Source organism: Canis lupus, chromosome 4, assembly GCF_048164855.1.
Source record: "Canis lupus baileyi chromosome 4, mCanLup2.hap1, whole genome shotgun sequence".
NCBI lineage: Eukaryota > Metazoa > Chordata > Mammalia > Carnivora > Canidae > Canis > Canis lupus.
The window spans coordinates 33,141,354-33,165,260 of NC_132841.1; the positions used below are offsets into that span (position 1 = coordinate 33,141,354).

Genomic DNA, 23,907 nt, shown 5'->3' on the forward strand with positions numbered 1-23,907 from the left:
GGTCTCTCATGAATACATAAATAAAATCTTAGAAAAGCAAACAAAGCAGGGATGCTCACATCAGAAGGGGGTGTGCTGGTCACAGATCACATGGGTGGCCCAGGAGTGCACGCGCAGGGCTGTGAGCTGCGCCCTCACATTCCCTCTCCAGTGCAAGTCTGTCGACCCAGGGAACCGAGAAGAGAGACCCGCGGGAGGGGCAGGTAGGTGGGCGGGACAAGGGAAAGCTGGCCTTGCTCGCACCTGGGAAGACGCTGCCTCGGGAAATCCTCGCTGCGGGTCGGGTCTACAGCGCCTGGGTGACTACAGAAGGGCCCAGGCTGCGCATCTCCGCGGCCACTCCACGAGCGCCTGCCCCGTCCTTGTCCCAGCATTTGGTGATGGGAAGATGCACAAGTGCCTGGGAGCCGAGAGCCCATTTTCCAGGACCACCTGGGTGGTTAAGCATCCGACCCTTGGATTCAGCTCAGGCCCTGATCTCAGGGTCCCAAGATGGAGCCCCCAGACTCAGGAGGGATTCTGCTCCTCCCCCTGGCACACCCACGCACACCTGCCCCCACCCCATAAATAAATAAATCTTAAAAAAAAATTAAAAAGTGCATTTTGCAGCCAAAGGGCCAAGGCTGCGGACCCCGCGGAGCCCCAATTTCCCAGGCCCCCTGCTCGGGGCCATCTGGGGGAACACACCTGCCCCCCGACCTGGTGCTCCTCCGGGGCGCGCAGCCGGGGACCCCACCGCGCCTGCGCAGCGCACCTGGGCGAGGGGGGCGAGGAAGGAGGCGGGGCTGGCGGCCGCCCGCCTGGGAGCCCCTCCCGCCCCGCCCCGCGCTCCCGGGTGGCGGCGCCGGCTCCAACAGCGCGGATCCGGCCCTGGCATCCGCTTAGAGCACCCCTCGCCCCGCCTCTGCACGCGCCCCCCCGCGCCCTCCCGCCCCGCCTCTGCACCCCGCGCCCCCCCGCCCCGCCTCTGCACCCCTTGCGCCCCCCGCCTCACCTCTGCACCCCGCGCCCCGCTTCTGCACCCCCCGCCCCGCCTCTGCACCCCGCGCCCCCCCGCCCCGCCTCTGCACCCCCGCCCCACCTCTGCACCCCGCGCCCCGCCACTGCACCCCCCCGCCCCGCCTCTGCACCCCCCGCCCCCCTGCCCCGTCTCTGCACCCCGCGCCCTGCCTCTGCACCCCCCCGCCCCGCCTCTGCACCCCCCGCCCCGCCTCTGCACCCCGCGCCCCCCCGCCTTGCCTCTGCACCCCCTGCGCCCCCCGCTCCACCTCTGCACCCCGCGCCCCCCTACCCGCCTCTGCACCCCCCCGCCCCGCCTCTGCACCCCCCGCCCCGCCTCTGCACCCCGCGTCCCCCTGCCCGGCCTCTGCACCCCCTGCCCCACCTCTGCACCCCCCCGCGCCCCTCCTCTGCCCCCCCCCCGCGCCCTCCCGCCCCGCCTCTGCACCCTGTGCCCCGCCCCTGCTCCGTGCCCCGCCTCTGCACCCCCCGCCCCGCCCCGTCTGCTCTCCAGCTCCCGCTGGGCTGCTGGTGCGGCGAGGGAGGCTGTGCCCGCGGAGCCATGGGGCGCGACCCGCGGGCCGCGGTGGCCGTGGCGCTGCTGCGCCTCTGCCTGGGTGAGTGGCCGCGGGGGCGCGCGGGGTCGGGGCGAGGAGCAGGGGCGGGCGCTGCGCGGGGGGTGCAGAGGCTCGGGGCGCTCCCCCGCCTGGGACTCGGGCCGGGCTGGTTGGGGGGCGGCAGGTACCCGGAGACCCGGAGACCCGGAGACCGGCTCTGGGGCCAGGACCCCTCAGAAGCAGGGCGGGAGGCGGGGCGGCTGATGGGGGGCGCTGCGGGGCGGGGGCGTCCCAGCTCCCAGGGCGACCTCGGGGCGCGGCCCCCTCCGCGGGGTTCCCGTCCCGGTCTGGGTGATGGGCGGAGACTGGCGGGGGTACTTGGAGCCCCGCCTGGGCGGGGAGGGGGCGGGGGGGGGGGGGCGGGAGTGGGGGGCAAGCCGGGGACCAGTGTGGGGTCAGCTGGGGGCCAGCCTGGGGCCAGCCTGGGGGGCGAGCTGGGGGCCAGTGTTGGGCCAGCATGGGAACAGCCCGGGGGGCCAGCATGGGGCCAGCGTGGGGCGAGCCGGGGCCCAGTGTAGGGCCAGCATGGGGCAAGCCGAGGGCCGGCCCTGAGTGTTCTGCGCCCACTCTCCCCGCAGCCCAGGCCAACTTCGCCCCACACTTCTTGGACAGCGGAAACATGGCCCTGTTCAGCCTCCCAGAGGACACCCCTGTGGGTGAGGAGCCCCGGCAGCCACCTGCTCCCCGTTACCCTGAGGGTGGCCCACGTTCCCTGGGACACCAGGACTGAACCCGTGACTCCCCGGAGCCCATGGGCACAGCGGGTGCCAGGCTGTGGGCCCTCCCGGGGAGCCCTGTGTGCCCTCTCAATTCCCTAGTGCGGTTGCAGGAAAGGAGGTCACGGCTGTCCTGCAGACCTAAGCCAGGCCAGTCCTGGTGACCCGGGGTGGGGGGCGGGGGGTGGAGATGGAGCCACCCCAACAGCAGGGGGCAGCTGGCAGCCTGATGTAACCGCTGGGCTCGGCCACGGCACTGCCCCTGACTCACCGTGTGACCTTGAGCAAATGTACTTACCTCCCGGAGCCCCCCCTCTTTAGGCTCTAAAGAGGCCTAGGAACACTCACCTTGCTGGGGTTCACAGGCCGGAGGGGGAAAGACGAATTCTCCCTTCTAACCTCCCGCTGGCTGGGTGGGGAGCTCCGAGAGGAGGGCAGCGTGAGAGACCTACCTACTCAGACACTAATCCAGACGTGGGGACACCACGCTGCCCGTGGGTCACCCCCCTGCCCTCCTGGCTCCTCCCTTTCCTCCCATCCCCCACCCCCGGGACCCCAGGTCTTGGCTCCTGGGACAGGGTCAGTACCACACAGACGTCCTGGACTTAGACACCGCCGCCCAAGGCTCCTCCGTAACCTGTGTGACAGATTACAGTCCGTACAGTGGCTGCTTCTAGCTCCTCACTGACAGCGATGAAGAGTCACGATGGGGGGGGGTGCTCACTTCAGGGGGGACCTCTAGCTCTGAATTGAACACCCGGTTTATAACCGAACAGCTGAATCCTTGGCCCTGAACAGATGCCACTCTGGGGAAAAGCTGGGTCCCAGATTCTAGTCCCCCTTCCGTGTCTCCTTCCAGGTTCTCACGTATATACTCTAAATGGGACAGACCCTGAGGGAGACCCCGTCTCCTATCACATCAGCTTTGACCCCAGCACTAGAAGTGTCTTTTCTGTTGACCCCAATTTCGGAAACATCACCTTGGTTGAAGAGCTGGACAGGGAGGTATGGACGGGGGTGACAAGTGCTGCCTGCCACGTGTGCAGACAAACCTCCATGGGTTGTGGGTTTCCCTGGAGGTCGTCCCGGGAGAGACCCCGTGAGCCAAAGGAAAGGGACAGCAGATCAGGGCTGGAAAGAGTGTTTTTTTGTTTTTTTAATGTAAGCTCCACTCCCAACATGGGGCTCGAACTCACGACCCTGGGATCAACAGGTGCTCTACGGGCTGAGCCAGCCGGGGAAAGCGTGGCTTGGAGAGTGGGCCTGAGTTTGGTAAAACTCCACGCCTCCACGCCTCTGCCCCTTTCTGCACCGGGCATGGGCTACATTTCTCTTCGGGGGCCGCGCACCGGGTCGGTGGGCCTCGCTGGCCCCCTAACTGGGCCTCTGTGGGGGGTTCCAGCCAGCCCCGGGCCGGCGCTGGACTCCACCAGCTGCAGACCCAGGTGGAGAAGGAGAGGCTGGTGTCAGAGATCGCTGTAGGGACACTGGGGCGGAGGTGTGATGGTGCACCCTCCCCGGCACCCTGGGGACCTCCCTCGCCGTGGCCCCACCATGGACGGAGGAGAGCCTGATATACCGCAGACCTGCTGTGGAATCACAGAGGGGTGGGAGGGGAACCCCCTCCCCTGGGAGCCCAGCACACGGGCTTAGCATCTGTCCCCCTTCTCCAGGGAGCCCTCTCTCAGGGCACCTCGGTGGCTCTCTTGGGAGAGCTCCTGATGTGCCGAGACCCGAAGCAAGGCCCCAGGCACGGCCAGAGGCAGCCTTCCGCCCCCCGCCTCGCACCCAGCTCCCTCGCAAGGCCTGGGTCTGCTCCGGGGGCTCAGTGGGGGCGGGGAAGGGAGAGCCCGGATCCATCAGGCCCCCACCCCCACCCAGTCCTTCTGCCTTACAGAGGGAGGACGAGATCGAGGCTGTCATCAGCATTTCAGACGGCCTGAATCTGGTAAGTGCACCCCGAGCCGGCCCGGCCACCCTCCCTCCTCCAACCTCTAGGGGCTCGAGGGCAGCTCAGAGCCGAGGCCCAGCAGGATGTGCTCCCCCGTGCACCCCGTGCACCTCGCTTTCCCATCTGCCTGCACCGACCTGCCCTGGCCGGGTCGCCCGAGGTGACCCCGCAGGCACCCAGAACTGGCTTCTCCGTCCCTTCCTCCCCCACGGCCCGCACTTCCGCCCAGCCCTCATCGGTGCTTGCCGGGGCGATTGTAGGGGCCCCCAGCTTCCAGGCTACGCGACCCCACTCCGTCTCAGCCAGAACCATCACCCGGAAACGTTAGACCAACCACAGCCCGGCCCTGAAGGCGCCCACAGCCGCCCCCGCCGCCCCAGGATGCGCGCGGCCCAAGCCACCTCCCGCACCCCGGGCCGCCCCATCCCGCACCATCTGTCTCACCCACTTCGTCTCCCACGTTCACGCTCCCAACCATCTCGCCCTGAATCTGCTTATGTTCCCTGAACCCACCACGCATGTCACTCCTCTTTGCCTTCCCGTGTGCTGCTCCTCCTTCCGGACGGGCTTTTCCGCCTCTGCCCCTCTCCCCGACGCACTGCTGCAGAAGCTCCTGCCGTCCCACCACGGGCTGGGCTCCTTGCCCCTTCTCGGGGCCTCTGGGGACAGCTTCCTAGACCCATGGCGTGCGTTCACCTGTCGCCCAGCGCCCACCCGTGCCTGCCACCGCCCTTCCGGCCCCGCAGGAGGTCACCACCTTCCTTCTCTGTGTCGGTTCTGCCTGCCAGCCCGGTCTGCAAAACGCACGCCATCAGCTTGTGCCTTCTGTCTCTGGGATGGAGCACAGTGCTTGGCACCGCGTGGTGGCTTCCTAATATCTGCTGCATGAATGAAGGCAGGCAGGAAGGCAGGAAGGCAGGGAGGGAAGAGGGGAGGGAGGAAGGGAATGAAGAAGGGGAGACATCGGGCAGAGACATCCCCCCAGAGCACCACCCCCCTGTCCTTTTATTGCCCAGAAAGTCGCACTGCCCCAACTCCTGTCCCTTTTGCCCCTTCGCAGGTGGCAGAGAAAGTCACGATCCTGGTGACCGATGCCAACGATGAGGCCCCCAGTTTCATCCGGGAGCCCTACATGGTCCAGGTGCCTGAGGTAAGCAGGAGGCCCCAGTCACTCCCACCCGGACCCGGGGTGACGAGCACCCCCTCGTCGCTCGCTGCCCTCCGGAGAGCCCCCACTTCGTGTCCTCCCCCCACCTCTGTTGCCGACCCCTCCCACGTTCGTTTTGATCCACGGGAACGTCCGTGTACTGTTTTCTGTTACGCTCATGACGTGTGTTTCCTGGGGAAACGTGAAATATGTAGAAAGGCAGGAGAAAAAATTAAAAAATCAGCCCCGATCCCTCTGCCTGGAGACACCCTTGTCAGGTTCAGGTGATTCACAGGATCGCTTTGCTTGTGGTTGTTTCCGTTGCGGGGACGATGCCGGACCCCCGCTTCCTCTGTGCTGGTTTTCGCCTACGTACAATGTCAGCGTTCCCTCCGTGATCGTGAAGTCCAGGCTTAACTATGTTTTGAATCGCTTCCACTTGGTGCACGGTCCACCACTCGCTGAACTCGTCGTTTGCATTTGGGTATTTAAGATGCTTTAAGTTTTTGCTATCGTAAGAAGCATCAAATCCTGAACCTAACACATAAACGTAAAACGGCCCTATAGCTAATTAGGGTGATTTCCCTAAGAGACAGGCCACGATTTGATATGGGCAGGTTGAAAGCGTGGGTGCCCCGGGGGAGGCACCCACGTGGAGCTTGCTTGCCCTCTCCCCTAGGCTCTGGGGGGGGGGGTGCTTTGTCTCCCATCCCTCAGCAACACTGGGGATTCTCGGTTTTTTTTGGTAAAGATTGTATTTATTTATTCATGAGAGATACAGGGAGAGAGGCAGAGACACAGGCAGAGGGAGAAGCAGGCTCCCCGCGGGGACTCGATCCCAGGACCCCGGGGTCACGCCCTGAGCCGAAGGCGGACTCTGCTCCACAGCTGAGCCACCCAGGTGTCCCGACTCTCGAGTTTTGTAATGTTTGCTAATCCAGTAGGAAGAAGATAACTTCATTTTGGCCTAAATGGTAGGCACGTGACCCCTGGCAGTGCTGAATGTGTCTATTAACCATTTCCCCCATTTCATATTTTCCATATTTAAACCCTTTGTCTTTTGGGAGTCTTGGTTTTGGAGGCCGTCTGTTCGTCCCTCTGGGTCCCCTGCCTTCTTCCCCGCCCCCACCCCGACTTTGGCACATCTCCTCCACGGCTGCCGGGCCCCCAGTGGGCGGCTCTCGGGTTCATCGTCACCTGTCACCTCTTCACCTCTTCTTAGCCCTTCGTGCCCCGACTGCACCTGTCTCTGGCTCCCTCACCCCCTGCCCCCTGAGCGTTCTCTCTCTGCCCCGGGACTGAGCCCTCAATGGCTGTGACCCCTCAGGACATACCTCCTGGGAGCAGTCTCATAAAGGTCCACGCGGTGGACAAGGACACAGGTTCTGGAGGGAGTGTCACCTACTTCTTGCAGGTAAGGAGGGGCACACTGGGCACACGGGGCACTGCAGGGGCCTGGGCTAGAGGGGACACCTGGATGGCCCCCACCTCCATCGCCAAGGCCCTGAGTCGGGGTCTCTACTATTGCCAAAGATTGTCAGAGGGGTCCCATCAGATCCACAGGGCTGGGCTGGCGGGGACATGACAGGGCCCTGGGTGGGAGCTGTCTGCCCTGGCCGGCCCACCCTGGCTTCCTCGGAGATCCCCTGCCACCGTCCCCAGATCCCCGGGACCCTCAGCTCTCTACGCCCAGCCACTCCACCAGGAGAGGGCTGGGCTCATTTGCACCCACTCAGGGTTGGAGGAAAGTCTGGCTGGGCCTAGGATTGTGGAGAGGAGGAAGGGCAAAGGGCGACCCATCAGGAGGAGCAGCGCCGCGACCCCTGCCCACCCCTGTCCATCCGCCTGCAACCCCATCAAAGGCAGAGCCCCCTTCCTCCTCCTCCTCCTCCTCCTCCCTGGGCTCTGCAGGAACCAGCCGCTGCTCCTTTGTTCTCAGTCTGTCCCTTGCTCTCACGACTGTCAAGGCAGCCAGGACCTGGGGGGGGGTTCTGGAGAATTCCCCGGGCGCCCCATGTTCCGGGGAGACCCTGCCCCCTCCTCGTGGGCCTGGCTCTCCCAGCTCGTTCCTCACGTGCACAGTGGGAAAGACACCGGCACCTGCCCACGGGCGGCGGGGATTAGCTGCCTGTAAAGCTCGGCTAACGGCCGTGACGCACAGTAACCCCATCCCGGCTGGGGGATCATCCCCTGCCCCCCCAACCCCCACTGCAGTGGCTTCCCTGCAGATGCAGAAGGCCTCCCCGTCTCTGGCTTCTGAGTCCCCGCTGCTGTGGGTCAGGGCACCTGCCGGGTACCTGCGGGGACTCCAGGCCCGGCCGGCGGGAAGCACGCTGAGGGACGGGAGGGGCCCCGGGCCAGCGCGGCCGGGGCTCCCCGACGGAGGGTGGCACAGGGACCCCCCCTGGGCCGGCCTGGGCCTGAGTCCGAGGACCAGCGCACCCCCTGCTCTTGCAGAGTGCACAGGCCACTGTGTTTGCCGTGGACCGTCACAGCGGCGTGCTGCGCCTCCGGGCCGGGGCCACCCTGGACTACGAGAAGGCCCGGGCCCACGTCGTCACCGTGGTCGCCAAGGTAACGGGGAGGCGTGGGGAAGCAGCCCTCGGATTGGAGCAGGCTCAGGTCCTAGGAGAGGCTGGGGGCACTTCGTGCGATGGGCACGGGGGTGCAGCTGCCACAACCCCTGGAGAGGCATGGACGCGGTCCCCAGGCTGCAGTCTGTGGGCCGAAGATGGCCCCTTGGCTCCTGGAGGGGGTGTCCACCCCGTGAGCACGACCCCCCCCCCACGGCCTGGCCTCCGGGCACCTCCCTCCGTCTGCAGGGCCTTGCTCACCTCACCTCTCCCTGTCTGGGCCTCCGTTTCCTCATCTGCCCACCCGTGAGGCTCAGCTGAGCAACTCGGGTCTCTAAGGTGCGTGACGTGGGACCTGCAGTTCAGCAGGCGCTCAGCCCAAGTGGCCGCTCAGCCCCCTGCGGGCGGGAAGCCCAGCTCTCCATCTCGGCCCAGCACTTCCCTTTCCAGGAAAGGAGAGGCCCTTGCTGCTCACATGTTGGCTACAGGCCGTCGCGCTGCGGTCCAGACCACCCACCTGCGGGCCTGGGCTCAGGTGCGGCCCGCTCAGGCCTCAGCGGGTCCCCGGGGCGTCTGAAGCTGGGTTCCCGGCAAGGGGGGCAACTGGGCTCTGACCCTCTCCTCCCCTGCCGTTTGTCGGCCGCGATTTCCCTGGAGACAGAATTCACGTCTCTTTTCCCCAAAGCAACACCCGTGGGTGCCTCGTGCATACCAGGTGCTGCCTAAGACTTCCGGGCATCAGCTTCTTTAAACAAGCCCCGTGAGGGGGAGATGGTCCCCAGGTGATGCAGGAGCCAAGAGAAATCAGAGAGGGCAGCTGGTCTCGGGCCAGGCAGCGGCGGGGGCGCCCCGGGGCGCCCCTGTCTTCATCACCTGCTTCTTCCGCAGGATGGCGGAGGGAGGCTGCGAGGGGCTGACGTGGTGCTGTCAGCCACCACCACAGTCACAGTCAACGTGGAGGACGTGCAGGACATGGCCCCCATCTTTGTGGGCACACCCTACTATGGCTACGTGTATGAGGACACCCTTCCGGTGGGTGGCTGGCCCCTCGGCCCCGGTCCCCCGTCTCCGCTGCCTCGGGAGCCCTGGGCCCCAGCTCTGGGCCCCTCCGCGCAGGGCTGGCCGTGGATGGGCCAGTGGGGGTGCAGGGGGGAGGCTGCACCTGCTGGCGCCGCCGCTGCGGTGGCCACGTCTTGGCTCAGGCGGCCTGACGCCTCCAGCCCCTGAGAAGGGCCGGGAGGAGAGGCTGTGGGGGCCCATCGCCGGGGTTTGGGTGCGGGAGGGGCCGAGGCTCCGCCCGGCGGAGGGGGGCTCACTGGAGGCCACAGCAGGCCCAGCCTTCCCGCGAGGCTCCAGGGCTCTGGGCAACGGCGCTGCGTCCTCAGGCCTTCCTTCCCCGGTCGGACGGTTCTAGACCAGATGAGACTGGGCCGCGATGCCCCGGGCCTCTCACGCGCTGGGCCCCGGCTGGGGTGCCGCTGGTCCAGGAGCCACGGCCGAGTGGTGGAGACGAGCGCAGAGTGAGGGACGCGGGCCGGTGCCCCTGGGGCTCCCGGAACTCAGGGTGGACGGGGCGGCTGAGGCACGGCCGTCAGGATGCAGCCACGAGGGCGCCTGGGCCAGGGAGAGGGGCCCGGAGGGCGGCAGGCTGAGGCCCAGGCCAGCATCGTTGTTCCTGGGCTTTGCCTTGGAGCCCCCGTGCCCGGCCCCTCTCGCCCGGGCCCCAACCCTCCCTCCACGTGGCCCTGAAGGCAGAAGGTGGGTGAGGCAGGAGGGCGAGGCTGCAGGGCCAGACGGTGGAGGCCGGAGCTGAGTGCGGCGTGTGGGAAGGCGAGCTGTGGGGACGAGGCCCGCTGGGAGGCCCGACTGTCCCCAGGTGGCCAAGCGCCGACCCACGCGGGGGAGAGACGGGGAGCAGTGGTGCCCCAGTCCCCGTAGACAGGTGGGGGCCACGCCGAGGCCTGGCCCTTTGCTTGGGTGGCGGTGGCACCCCCTGCATGGGGGCAGGTGTCTGGGGAGGGGCGAGCCCCGGCATCACTACCGGCCTCAGGCGCCACTTCTGTTCCCCCAAGGGCTCGGAGGTACTGACGGTGGTTGCCATGGACGGAGATCGAGGCAAACCCAACCAAATTCTCTACAGCCTCTTGAACGGTGAGTCTGGAGCCATCTGGGGATGGGCCCATTGCTGGGCTCCAGCTCCCAGCTCCTGGGCGATCGGAGTGACCTGCCCAGACCTCCCCGGGTCCCAGATTCCTCATTCGTACAAGTACAAGGTGTATGGGGGCGGGGGGCCTGCTGGGTCCCTCCAGGAGGTGACGAGCCTTCCTGGGCCTGTGCTCCACCCCTGCTGGCCCCCACGTCCAGCGACATGGAGAGAAGCAAGTGTGGGGGGCGGGGACTGAGAGCAACGTGGGTGGCACCGACTCCTGTCCCTCCTCCCTGGCCACACTTTAATTAGCAAAAGGGGGAGCAACATTTCTTACACTTTCTAAAGCTGTTTTTTTTTTCTCATTCTTTTGGGGAGGGAGGGGGCAGAGGGAGGAGGAGGGAGAGAACCCCAAGCGGGCTCCACGCCCAGCACGGAGCCTGACCTGGGGCTCGATCCCAACCCTGAGGTGGTGACCTGGGCCGAACCCAGGAGTAGGAAACCGAGTTGAGTGAGCGCCTCAGGCACCGCTCCCATTCTTTAAAATCCCTGACCTAGAGCATATAGTGGAATTAAATGAATTAGATGCCACGATGAAACTGCACTCCCTACATTAGCGCTGCCTGTGGATGAGAGCGGCTCCGAGACGCCAGCGGGCCATCCCGCGTTCCCGTGGGGTTGGAACCCAAGTGTCCTGGTGCCAAGACTGTTCTTTGTACCACCGAGCAGCGACTGAGCAGGTCCAGGTGGCCCCGGGCGGGTTCCATGGCCCCCAGGGCCCGTCGGTCTGCGCAGTGCCGAGCCCCTGAGTGGGATCATCACTCCGGGCACCTGCTCGGGGACCTGCTCTCGTGGCCGTGCTCTCGCTCAGACCCCCGGGCCCACCCTCGCCCCCTGCCAGCGGCCCACGCGGGTGGAGCAGGCAGCTTTCCCCACCCCAGCACCCGCGTCCCCCCTGTTCTCCTCTCCCGCCTCTGCTCCTCCCCCTGCAGCCCCGACCCCTTTCTCTCCTCTCTGCCCTTCCCTGTCTCCTTACTTCTGGGTCTGTGCCTCCCTTCCTTTCTCCATCACTCACACACACACACACACACACACCCGTGCACACCCACATGCACACAGGTGGCCCATAAGGGCCGAAAAGTTCTATGAAAGCTGAGAGCTAGACTCAGAAGGGCGTTTACGCCCCAGGTCTACACTCGCTGTGTCAGCTTCAGAAAATTACTGAGCCCCTCTGAAATTCAGTTTCCTCACAGGCCAGATCCGGATGATAGAATTACATTCTAGAATAGGGGGGATGCCTGGGGGGCTCAGCGGTGGAGCGTCTGCCTTCGGCTCAGGCGGTGACCCTGGGGTCCTGGGATCGAGTCCCACATTGGGCTCCCCGCAGGGAGCCTGCTTCTCCCTCTGCCTGTCTTTGACTCTCTGTGTCTCTCATGAATAAACAAATAAAAATCTTTAAAATAAATAAATAAATAAATAAATTGTTCTAGAAGGGGGAGGGCACTTGATGGGATGAGCTATACTATATGTTGGTAAGTTGAATTTGAATTTTAAAAATGTAAAAATAAAGAAATAATAAATAAATAAATAAAAATAAAATTAGCAAATTCCTTCAAAAAATAAATAGGCTACCGGAGCACCTGGTGTGGCCCCCCCTGGGCCTCCCTTGGCCACGTGTGGAGCTGCAGGGCACATCTTTTCCCCATTAACAGGGAGTGATGGAGCCTTCGAGATAAACGAGACCTCTGGAGTCATCTCCGTCATGCAGAGCCCTGCACAGCTCAGGAGAGACGTGTACGAGCTGCACGTACAGGTACCCTCCCCCTAGCCTGGCTGTTCCTCCCACCCTCCAGCCCTGGGAGATTCCAATGGTGATGAGACCCAGCCCACCCCCAGCACCCACTCGGCACCAGGGAGGGAGCTAGGTGTTGCCCCACGGAGCACCCACATCACACAGCCTGTGTGAATGCTGCAGACACCGCACAGCCCCTGGCAAGGGGAGATGTGAATTCACAAGGAGGCAGGACTGACTTGCAAGGCCTCGAGCATGGGTAGGACCAGCCGGTGGAGATGGGAAGGGCATCCCTGCAGCGGAGGGTGAGGGTGACTGGGGCGCTGTTGGCCAGGAAAGCCCCCTGAGCCAAGGCTGGCGGTGAGGGCACATGAGGTACTAGGGACGCAGCAAGGACGCAGTCGTGGGGCCAGAGCACAGTCCATGGGCAGCACGAGGACAGAGAGGTGGTTGGACGCAGGCTGGGCCCAGGAGGGTAAAGGCCCTGAATGTGACACACGGTTGTTTTCCTGGAACAGGCCCGGTTTTGTGGGCATGCGGTCTGTGTAATCATGCAGGGATCACCATTAGAAGGGTCCCCTGCTGGGCATCATGCTCTGCTCTTGCTGTCTTGAAATTCTGGATAATTTTTTAACCGTATTTTCAAACACTTTTTTAACGAAGGTGTTTGCTAAAAAATATTTTCATTTTTCACTGGGTCTGCAAATTATCAGGAGCTGGTCCTGCCTGAGATCAGTAAAGAGCCACTGAAGGCTTTTGAGCATGATTAGAGTCTTGTTTAAAAGCTCATCCTGTCTGCGTTAGACGGGGTGGGGGCGGGGGGGGGGGGGCGGGGGCGGGCGGTTCCCAGGTCTCTAGACCTTGGCCAGCAGGATTTCCAGGTCCCCGTCCTTGCAACAGGAGCTTAGTGTGTCTGGGATAAACCCAGGATGCTGCATGTCCTGAGACCCCAAGTGATTCTGGCACAAGCCCCAGCCTAAGGTTTGAGAACCCTGGTCCCCACCTGAGTTTAGGGGGACCTGGGTGAGAAGCAGGGGGGCAGAGCCATTAGTCAAGGTGATACATGAAGGCCCTTGGGGATGAGGGAGGGGGAATCGCAGAAATAGTCAAATTGTAAAATATGAAAGAGGCAGACTCCACAGAATGTGGCTGTGAGGGGTGAGGGGAAGGGGAGGGAGGGGGCCTGGGGTGAAGGAAAGGGGAGGGAGGGGGCCTGGGGTGAAGGAAAGGGGAGGGAGGGGGCCTGGGGTGAGGGAAAGGTAGGGGGGCGGCCTGGGGTGAGGGAAAGGTAGGGAGGGGGCCTGGGGTGAGGGAAAGGGGTGGGAGGGAGGGGGATCAGGGATGAGGGAGGGGAGTGAGGCGGGGGGAGGGAGGGGGCCCGGGGGTGATGCTATGGGGAGCGCAGGACGGGAGGCAGGTCCCGGAGGACTGGCATGCAGAGTGTCTCTGTCACCCTGACTTTGAAACAGGCACCCGGGGGTACGGGCTGGCACCTGGGAGACAGTATCGCCTGCAGGGCCTGCGGAAGGTGGGCTTGGGGGGCGGGGCTGCCCGGGGAGTGGCCGTGGGGACCGAGGGGCACTGGCTGAGAGCACAGCCGTGGGAGCTTGGGAGGCCAAGTGAGGAGGGCTGTGGCCCCAAAGGAAGCAAGCCCAGGAGAGGTCAGAGGTCGAGCGGAGCTGGAAGGTAGAGGAGGTGTCAGTGTGACATACCTCACAGTGTGACAGTCGGAGAGACGGGCCGAGAACCAAGGAGGAATTAGGCCACGGAGGTGGAGGCTTCTGGAAGGGGGTCCAGGGCAGCGGCTCAGGCGGTGGAGGTGCCAGGGCATGGAGTTTCAGGGCAGGAGGGCCGAGCTTGCTCCCAGGGCAGGCGGGGGGTGGTGCAGTCCTGGGGAGTGCCCGCCACAGCAGGTGGTCCACACGGGGCCTGTGCTGGCCCGGCTGTGGCACCCGTGTTGGTGTCTGCTGCTGCGTCTCCACGCACCCCCCCCTGCAGCCCCCCTGGCCAGACGGACACCAGGACAGAACGTGGCAGTGTGGGGATTTGAACCCGTACCTGCCTGGCTGCAAAGAGGGGCCGGTGTGGGGAGGTGGGGGGAGTGCTCAGTGAGGAACCAGACACCTCTGAGCTCCTCCTGCCCCAGCCCGGCCTCTCAGCAGCTGCGTGACCCCAGGACTTCTCTACCCCCTGTGCCTCGTCTGTGAAGTAGGCTCAGTACTAATCCCTATAAGGTCACCTAGGGCTGCGGCAACGCTCCCGAAAACCTAGTGTCCTGAAGCAACACATGCTTATACCTCGCAGTCGTCATGGGCCAGGACTCCAGGCTCAGCTTCGCCGGGTCCTCAGATTCAGGGTCTCTCGTGTAGCTGCCACCACGCTGTCAGCCAGGACTAGGTTCTCATCTGAAGGCCGGACTGGGGACAGACTGGCTTCCAAGCTCACATGATTACTGGCAGGATTTAGTTCCCAGTGTGCTGTTGGCCAGGGGTCACCATTAGTTTCTTGGGACCCAAGCCTCTCGTCTCATCAGAGCCGGCAAGGGAGAGAGTCTGCTAGAAAACACGAGTTACGGTCTGCGTGGTCTCAGGACTAAGTGTGTCTCGTCCCCTTTGCCATGCATGTGCGGTCAGAAGGAAATCTGTAGGGCAGCCACACCTACAGAGGGGGAATTATGCGTGGGGACGAGTAACCGAGGCCGAGGTCCGTGGGGCCACCTTGGGGTCTCCGGGCTCACAGCAGTAGCCACCTGTCCCCACCCCAGGTGACCGAGGTCAGCTCTGCAGGTGTCCCAGCTGCCCAGGCCATGGTCCCGGTCACCGTCAGGATCGTGGACCTCAACAACCATCCACCTACGTTCTACGGGGAGAGTGGACCCCAGAACAGATTTGAGCTGTCCATGTACGAGCACCCGCCGCAGGGAGAGATCCTGCGGGGCCTGAAGATCACCGTCAACGACTCAGACCAGGTGCGGGGGCCTGCGCTCCACCCCGTCTTCCCAGGGCCCCGAGCTGAGCTCATCAGCCTTGGCCACTTGCATCCCAGGAGCTGGGGGAGGGGGGCTGAGTGGAGGCCAGCTGCTTAGCTGGGGACCCTCGCAATCAAGTACAAAGTGTAGCCGAGTCAAAGCGCCTGTGTGTCCGGCCGTGTCTGTCCCTCCTCGGCCCGGTGCGGGGCCCGGCTATATGAGTGTTGCCCCGCTCAGTCTCCACCGCCAGCCAAGTGGCTTCCTCCCACCCACCTCCCTGGCTTAAGGGCACAGGAATCTCCTCGCTTAGCCTGACTGTCTAAGGAGATTCTATGCCCATTCACCTCCCCATTTCCTCTCCCCCAGGGAGCCAATGCCAAGTTCAACCTGCGGCTGGTGGGGCCTGGAGGCATCTTCCGCGTGGTCCCACTGACAGTCCTGAACGAAGCCCAGGTCACCATCATTGTGGAGAACTCAGCCGCCATTGACTTTGAAAAGTCCAAAGTCTTGACCTTTAAGGCAGGTGACGCTTTGCACTGCCCTGAACGGGGGTGTTGGGGGGGTGTTGGGGGGTCCTTGGAGCTCCTGCTTCAGTCCTGCGGGGTCCCTGCTGATTCTGCCTCTCCTCTGCCCTCCTGGCCCTCCTTCCCCCTCTCAGGTCCTCAGCCCCTCCTGCTGACGGGGCAGCCGGGTGGAGGGGGGCAGGGGGAGGGCACAGGGGCCTGCTCCCGTTGCCCACACAGCCTCGCGGAGCCCCCATCCCAAACCGTGACTGTCCCTAGGAGTGCAAAGGGGCTCCATGCACCTGGTTAGCAGATTGAGGCAGAAAAGCGATTTGATTATCAAGATAAACGTATTTGTCCTATGCCTTTGACATCTGTGACATCTGTGACTGATCCTGATAAAAATTTTAGCAGAAGATAAAAAAAATTCCTTTGAATCTGTGATTAAAATTATACACATGTATATGATGCATGTTATATATAAACATACATAATTATTAATATAAAGGAAAAACAAATTCTTCACTGACACCCCTTAAACTATTATAATTATTTATAATTATACATACATTACCACCACTACAGCGTACATCATGCTTAAAAGTGGAATTCTGAAAGCTTCCTATGAGGTCAGGAACAAATCCTGGACACCTGCTATCACCGCTATTATTTAGCACTGTTCCTGGAGTAATGTTATTCCTGGATAAAGAAAGGAAATAAGAGGCATGAACGTCAGAAAGGAAGAGACAAAAAAAATATATCCTTATTTGTAAGTGGTTGTTATTGTTTGCTTACACAAATCTAAGAAATGTTGGAAAAACAAACACAGCAAAGTTGCTAACATGACCGATGGCAGACTTAATACGCCAAATTCGAGAGTGTTCCTGCGTATGAAAAATTCCAAAGAGAATAATGAATAAGAGATTCTTTTTTTATAATAACAACCAAAGATAAAATTCCTAGGAATTAGGATAGTAACTATGCAGCATCTAAATAACAACAACAACAACAACAACAACAACAAAACCCATGAGAATTTAACAAAGAGACGTAAAGGAAGCAAGAAACATAAAGGCGCACCTTGCTTAAGAAAATGCAAATTCTCATCAAGTGAATAAAGGATCCAATATCATTTCAACCGAGTCTTGGGCAGCCAAGACTTTGGGGAGGTTGCGGGGGGCGGTTTGACGTAATCACACTGATTTTTCTCTGAAGAAAGAAACCTCTAAGTACAGCCAGGAAAACAGAAGGAAAGAATAGGAGTCGGGAAGCTCCCTAACAAATATTAAATTATATCATGTAACAAAATAATTCTTGAAATCGAGACCAGAAAGGAAGATGCAAGTCAACGAGACCAAGGAAGTTGGTCCCCTGGGAACTGCAAGAAAGCCGGCCTTTCAAGACCGTGGGCCTTCGGGGTGCCCGGGCAGGGGGTGGTGGGCCTGGCAGGCTGGCGGCCGAGCAGGAGGGGCAGGGCAGGTGGGTGTGGGGCGGGGAGCCCCGGGCCACTGCCCGGAGAAGCCCTTAGGTTCCTTCCTCCCCCAGCTCCTGGCCATTGAGGTGAGCACTCCAGAGAAGTTCAGCTCCACTGCAGATGTTGTGATCCAGCTCCTGGACACCAACGACAACGTCCCCAAGTTCACCTCCCACTACTACATTGCCAGGATCCCCGAGAATGCGCCAGGGGGCTCCAACGTGGTGGCTGTCACGGTGGGTTGGGGGCTACCCCAGGGGGTAGGGGCCGAGGGTGGGGGCTCCCAACGAAGGGGCCTCCTGAAATCACCTGGCTCCCGGTTTGAATCGCAAAGCCCAGACTCATTAACTGTGTCCTGGGACAAGCTCCCGGGCCTCCCTGAGGCTCAGGTTCTTCTTTGGTACGACGGGTATGACTGTAAGGGGGACACGGGCATAAACCCCGAGCTCGGGGCATGGGCCCCATCTCCCTTTCCTTCCTCGTTTGTTTTATTTTATTTTATTTTATTTTATTTTATTTTATTTTATTTTATTTTATTTTATTTTTTTATTTTTTTATTTATTTTATTTTATTTATTTTATTTTATTTTATTTTATTTTATTTTATTTATTTTATTTTACTTATTTTATTTTATTTTATTTTTTTAAGACTTAATTTATTTATTCATGAAAGACACAAAGAAAGAGAGAAAGAGGCAGAGACGAAGGCAGAGGGAGAAGCAGGCTCCATACACCAACATGCAGGGAGTCTGATGTGGGACTCGATCCCGGGACCCCGGGGTCACACCCTGGGCCTAAGGCAAATGCTAAACCGCGGGGCTATCCGCGTTGCCCTGCCTCATTTATAAAGGAGGGGTGCGTGCCTTCCAGATCCACACCTGTTGCCTCCTCCAACAGTTGAGCCCTGGGCAGAGAACTAGGGCTCCCGGGCAGGCCTCCAGCTTGGCTGTCCCTAGTTGGTTTAACCCCGGGTCCCCTTGCGTCGCTGCCGAGAAGCAGCCCTCCAAGGGCAGGGGCCACCCGGAGCATTGTGTCTTCCAGGCTGTGGATCCAGACACGGGTCCGTGGGGCGAAGTCAAATACTCCATCTACGGGCCCGGGGCAGACCCGTAAGTAGATCCAGGATCCTGGGCAGGACCTTGGGCAAGGGATTTGAGAGGCAGGGGGCAGAGAGGACGGGTGCCCCACACAGGAGGACCCTGGAGAGGGTTGGACCTCAGGACGAGCCTGAGCCCAGGGTCAGGGTGGGGGGAGCAGGAGAGACCTGAGGCTGAGCTCCTGGGCTCTGAGAGCGATGGAGGGGCGGGCCCCGGGAGGACGGGGCAGGGCCTGAGGCTACAAGGGGTTAAGTTCAGGGTTAATAGGTGGGTGCGTAGGTCGGGGATAGGACCGGGGTGGGGGGGCCCTTTGGAGAAGCTGCACAATGCATGGGAGGTGGCTCAGTCCGACAGGGCTGCCCGCGTGCGCACATGCGTGTGTGCTCGTACAAGCAGAGCCCGAGTGCCCTGTGCCTTGCAGCTTCCTGATCCACCCGTCCACCGGGCTCATCTACACCCAGCCCTGGGCCAGCCTGGATGCCGAGGCCACCGCCAGGTACAACTTCTACGTGAAGGCGGAGGACACGGAGGGCAAATACAGCCTGGCTGAGGTCTTCGTCACCCTGCTGGACGTCAACGACCACTCCCCTCAGTTTGGAAAGAGCGTCCAGGAGAGGACGATGGTGCTGGGGACCCCGGTGAAAATCGAGGTGAGCTCCGAGGGCAGCCAGGCTTCCCTGAGAGCCTTGTTGGAGCTGCTGCAAGAGGCGCCGCAGGATAATAACTTATTTTAAAACACCACGTACTGGCTTCCCGGGACGAGCAGGGGTTTTAAGGCATGTCCCCATCCCCACCTCAACCCAGAAATTACCTCTACAAAGGAGGTATTGCTGCCCCTTCACACAAGAAACAGTCGAAGCCGGGGTAGTTGCCGTGTTTGGCTGCCCGCTGTCGCAGCAGTGCCCCGCCGCCCGGTCTCCCCAGTGTGGAAAGCCAGCAGACGAGGCTTTCAGTCCCAGCTGCCCTCCTTCCAGGCTCCTATCCCTAGACAGGTCGCTCATCACCCAAGCTTCTGGGTTTTCTCTTAACAACGCCTACTGCCTAGCCTCGTTCTGAGGGTAGAAGGGGACGACAGGCATAGGCGCCCGGCACCGGCCCGGCTTGCTCAGTGCTTCTCCCAAGTCCAGTGCATTCCAAGTAGGGGTAGGACCGCTTCCCATCAACCCAGCAAGCCACCCACATGTGACCCACCGGTGTGGCCAAGGTGCACAAGCGTCATCCTCGAAGCCCCACTCTGTCCGACCCTCCCCACGCACAGGCCACGGACCAGGACGCAGAGGAGCCCAACAACCTGGTGGACTATTCCATCACCCACGCAGAGCCATCCAACGTGTTCGACATTGATGCACACACCGGAGAGATCCGGCTCAAGAACTCCATCCGCTCCCTCGATGCTCTGCACAACATGACGCCCGGCGGGGACTTCACGTGGTCCCTAGAGGTGCAGGCCAAGGACCGTGGCTCCCCCTCCTTCAGCACCACGGCCTTGCTCAAGATTGACGTCACCGACACGGAGGTGGGCACCAAGGCAGGGCTGGGCGGGAGCTGGGAGGGCCAGCTGGGCCTTGCTGCGGTGTGGTCAGAGGAAGGAAGACCGTCCCCAGCCTTCCTCCGGGGGACACTCGGTGCCAGCACCGGCCGCCGGCGCCGTCGGACGTGTGGGCTTTGGGATCAAGTGGCAGGTGATCCAAATTTCAACTTTTTATTTGGGCTTTGCCCAGCCCCCACTTCCTTTCCCGTAACCATAACCGGGGACAGTGATGGTGCCTCCGAACGGGCATTAAAAGGCAGACGTAAAGCCACTGTGGGCCGTTCTCAGCTCCGGGCTGCTGGGAATCTCACTAAGGGACTTGCTGGTACGCTCGCCAGGTGGGGCCCGGTCGCTGGTCGCTGGAGGGAAGCGGCCCCTCCTCCCAAGGGGCCCGTCCAGCTGAATCTGAGGCTGCTCGCATGCTCGACACGCTCTCTTGGTGCATTTCTCTGGAGCGCTGCATGGTCCGTGCGTTCCTTCCGGGTTGGAGCCCAGGTGCTCCTCCGATCCTCAAGGGGTGCCCGACCCCAGCAAGTCCAAGAGCCGCCGGGCTCCGGGGGTCAGAGCAGCAGAAGGCGAGGGTGTGGCTCTGTCTTCCAGACGCTGTCGCGGAGCCCAGTGGCCGCCTTCCTGATGCAGACCAAGGACAACCCCCTGAAGGCTGTGGCCGTCCTGGCCGGCCTCATGGCCATCATCGTGGCCCTGACCGTCCTCATCTCCACCGCCACCTTCTGGCGCAATAAGAAGTCCAGCAGGGTCCTGCCTGTGCGGCGCGTGCTCCGCCAGCGGCCCAGCCCCGCGCCCCGGGCCGTCCGCGTCGAGTGGCTCCGGTTCCGGAGGACCAAGGCCGCCGCCAAGTTCGCGCTCAAGGAGGATCCGTCCAACGAGAACGAGAACGGCAACAACAACGGCCCGGGGAGCCCCCCGCCGCCCGCAGCCCCCGCGCCGCCCCCCGCGCCCGCAGCGGCTCCCAGGGCTCCCAGGGCGGGTCCGGCGCGCTGGGCTGTGCCTACGGTCTCGGGCTCCCTCAGCCCTCGGCAGCCCCCGCGCTCGCCGCAGCCCGAGGCGGGAGGCCCCACGCAGTCGGCTCTGGTCTCGGAGCTAAGGCAAAAGTTCGAGAAGAAGGGCGTGGGGAATAAGGCTCACTTCTAGCAGGTGTCCCGGTGGCCCCCGCGTCCCCGCCCTGGCCGTCCTCCTGCCTGCACCCCGCTCCCCGCCATCTGCCCCCTAGGGTCCTCTCCATCCGTGCAGTGACATAAGCCCCTCGTCCGCGGCTCTGGACACGGACACACCGTAGACGAGGGAGTCCTCTGTTCATGGGGGGCGCCGGCAGATCCTTCCTCCTCACCCAGATCGTCGGCGCGCTCCCCATCCGCAGAGGCTGGGGGTCCTCCAGCCCCGCGGGTCCTCCTGGGGCCCCAGCGCCCTCAGGTGAGGACCAGGGCCCCGGCCTCGTGTGGCGGGGCCAGCCAGGACCTGCTCCCGAAGCCCCCCGCCAGGGGCAGGAGCAGAAGGAAGCTGGGTTCTGGCCAAGCCTATGGGTAGGGCCCCCCGCGGGCTGTGGGGCAGCAGGTGCATTGCGCAGGGCAGGGACGCACTGACAACTCACGTGGCCTGCGGGGCTGTTCCCCGAAGAGGCAACTGCAAGGAGGACGGTGGTGTCTGGGCAGAGACGGGGCCCCTGCCTCACCCGCGTGGGACCAGGGGCACCGGGATGACACGGCCCCAGCCAGGGCGGTCCCAGGTGGGCCCAGAGGTGTCCGGGCTGCAGCGTGGCCGTAGCCGCCGAGCCACCCGGGAGAGCATCAAGCCCCGCCCGAGGTGCCACCCGGGGTCCCTGAGGGGACAGTGCGGGTTCTGGAGACACCGATTTGTAGCCTGCTCACATGGTATGACCCGGGGAAAGCCGCCTAAACCCCCGGTCGCTCACTCCTCGTTTGGAAAGTGAAGCGAGTCCGTCCCCACCGCCACTCACAGGCTCAAGGTGAAGCCTGGGACAAACACGTGGGAACAAGGGCTTCGGGCAAGTGCAAAAGCAGCACCAACACGCAGTATTTTCCTGCGGCCCGACTCTCCAGGCGGGGTGGGGGGGGGGCAACTCTTCCAGAGAGTATTGGAAGCCTTCCGAGCCATTCTGACCAGCATCCCCCGGAGGGCCTGGACCACGTCCGAGTGCAGCCCCCGGCCCCTGGCAGCCAGATCTGAATGATGTCATTGCCCTTGACCGAGGCTGTCCCGTCGTCCTCCCCAGCGAGCGCCCCAGGGGGCCAAGGCCGCAGTGCCTCCAGCCCAAGCCTCTGTCCAGAGGACAAACGAGTTTCCGAGGGAGGAGCGATGGCCGGAGGCCACAGCAGGTTGGTGGCGGAGACCTGGTCTCGGGGCTCTGGGCTTCTCAGCGCTTCCCTCTGGCCGAGCACACCTGGCCAGCCGGTGACCACCTGCCTGGAGAGTGGACCCACAGGCCTCTATGTTCAGTGCAAAGAAGTCCTGCCCAACTTCAAGGAAACCTGCTTTATAAGGAACCCAGACGTGTCAGGGAGAGGGAGGTGGGAGGCTTGTTTGCACCTGCCGCCCCTACTAACGAGCGCTCGAGTCTCCTCCGTGATCTTATTTAAGCAGATTCTATGCACACGTGGTTCCCTCCGTTTCTGAGTGTGCGTTTGAAGAGGTTGCTTGGCGGGGTCGCCGTGTAAGCCCCGTGGTGGGGCTTCTGCATCCCGGCCCCGGAGTGTATTCAGAGGTGGAATCCAACAGGCCGGGGCCCAGCATGACCCCAGGGGCGTTTTGCAGCCTGTGTTTCAGGAGAGGGCTGCCCTGGGCCGTGTGTGCCGTCCGCGGGGAGCGCAGCATCCTTACGCTGTGCGTGCCATCGACCCCTTTTGTAAGTGGTCAATAAAGCCTGTTAAACAAGGGCGATGGGGCCCCTGCTCCCTGCTGACGTGGGCATTCGCGGGCTCGCGGGGGCCAGTCTCCCTGACAGCAGGCCCAGCCTGCCTCCTTCGGGGAGTTGGGGTTCCCCCAACCCCCAGATCTGACTCCGTGGGCGGCTGCGAAATTTAGTCCAGATGGCCACGTGTGTGCCTCTAACGGTAGCACGTTGGCAGGGCTTGGCTATGCGATCGTGCCCCACCACGGGCCCGGACTAGGCTTTTCTCCTGAGCAGGACAGGCCCCAGCGGGGTCGCTTGGGAGGGAATGAACGAGCCCTGGAGCTAGAACTAGTTCCCCCCAACCCAGCCCAGGACGGCGGGGATGGGGAGACCTGGCACAGACACGGAAGCCTGGGGATGGTGTGGTCCCTGGGACACTGGTCACGAGAGCCTCTGGGCTAGAAGCCCAGGCCAGCATCCGGGCCCTGGGGGGGTCGCGGGCTCCTGGACAGATCCAGACAGAGGCAATCATGGAACCTGGGCATGTGGGGTGACCTCCTGTGCTGGGAGGTATGGGGAAGTACCTGGTTGCCAGCAAGAGCCATACCGAGAAAGAACAGGAAGGTCTGGCCTAACCTAAGGTTCCAGCAAATGTGGAAGTGACCGTCCCCCGGGGGAGTGAGGCGGGGCCACGTTCTACGGCATCAGGCAGTGGTGGGGGCCCGGGACTGGCTGCCCGGCCACACGGGACAGGCCCGGCCCTTAGCTGGCACCATTTTAAGCCTCTCACTAAGGAGTCGGGAGGCGGGGGTTTCAGCTTAGGCGGGATCCCTCTCACTTCTGGGCCCTAAACAGTGGATGGATGATCAAGAGATGCAGAGATGCGTCTCTAGGGCAGCCCCGGTGGCTCAGCAGTGTAGCGCCGCCTTCAGTCCAGGGAGTGATCCTGGAGACCCAGGAACGAGTCCCACGTTGGGCTCCCTGCATGGAGCCTGCTTCTCCCTCTGCCTGTGTCTCTGCCTCTCTCTCTCTCTCTCTCTGTCTCTCATGAATGAATAAATAAAATTAAAAAAAAAAAGAAAAAAAAGAGATGTGTCTGTAGGAAATCTGCAGGATGGTGTGTGTTTCCTCCCACGGTTGAGGTCAGACTTTCTAACTATATGAAATGAGGTGGTACTTGACAGTCTGACAGCCCTGGGTCTGAATCCTGGCTCTGCTGCCTACGTGTGACCTTGGGCAAGAGACTAAGCCTCCCTGGGCCTCACTTCCCACATCGACACGTGGTGCAAAAACTCATTGCTTTGAAGGTGACGAGAGCTAATCTATGCAAAGCACCTCGCACCAGCTCTGTACCTGCGGATTCAAGTTCAGGAGCCAGTTGCTATTCTTAGACGTACGAGAGGACGTTTGAGGGGGTCCGCGTGCTGCAGCGCCCACCCTGTCTGGAGGCGAGGACTCCTGCTCAGGCTTAACCTCCAGGATGTCTCTGCCTACTGATGGGCCCGGGAGACTCTCTCTACCAGGA

The 23,907-nt window shown here is 62.3% G+C and overlaps 1 protein-coding gene across 1 annotated transcript; it reads left to right on the plus strand.

Moving 5' to 3' along the window:
* The first annotated feature begins 1,493 nt into the window (after positions 1 to 1,493).
* Positions 1,494 to 23,416, plus strand: CDHR1 (cadherin related family member 1). The gene is made up of 17 exons (XM_072823816.1): positions 1,494 to 1,616; positions 2,195 to 2,272; positions 3,192 to 3,337; positions 4,230 to 4,280; positions 5,344 to 5,433; positions 6,758 to 6,844; positions 7,888 to 8,004; positions 8,892 to 9,035; positions 10,076 to 10,154; positions 11,862 to 11,962; positions 14,706 to 14,909; positions 15,276 to 15,428; positions 16,958 to 17,122; positions 17,927 to 17,994; positions 18,404 to 18,632; positions 19,241 to 19,498; positions 20,114 to 23,416. Exons 1-17 carry the CDS (start codon positions 1,562 to 1,564, stop codon positions 20,663 to 20,665), a joined length of 2,577 nt encoding a protein of 858 aa, XP_072679917.1. The 5' UTR covers positions 1,494 to 1,561; the 3' UTR covers positions 20,666 to 23,416.
* The last annotated feature ends 491 nt before the right edge of the window (positions 23,417 to 23,907 follow it).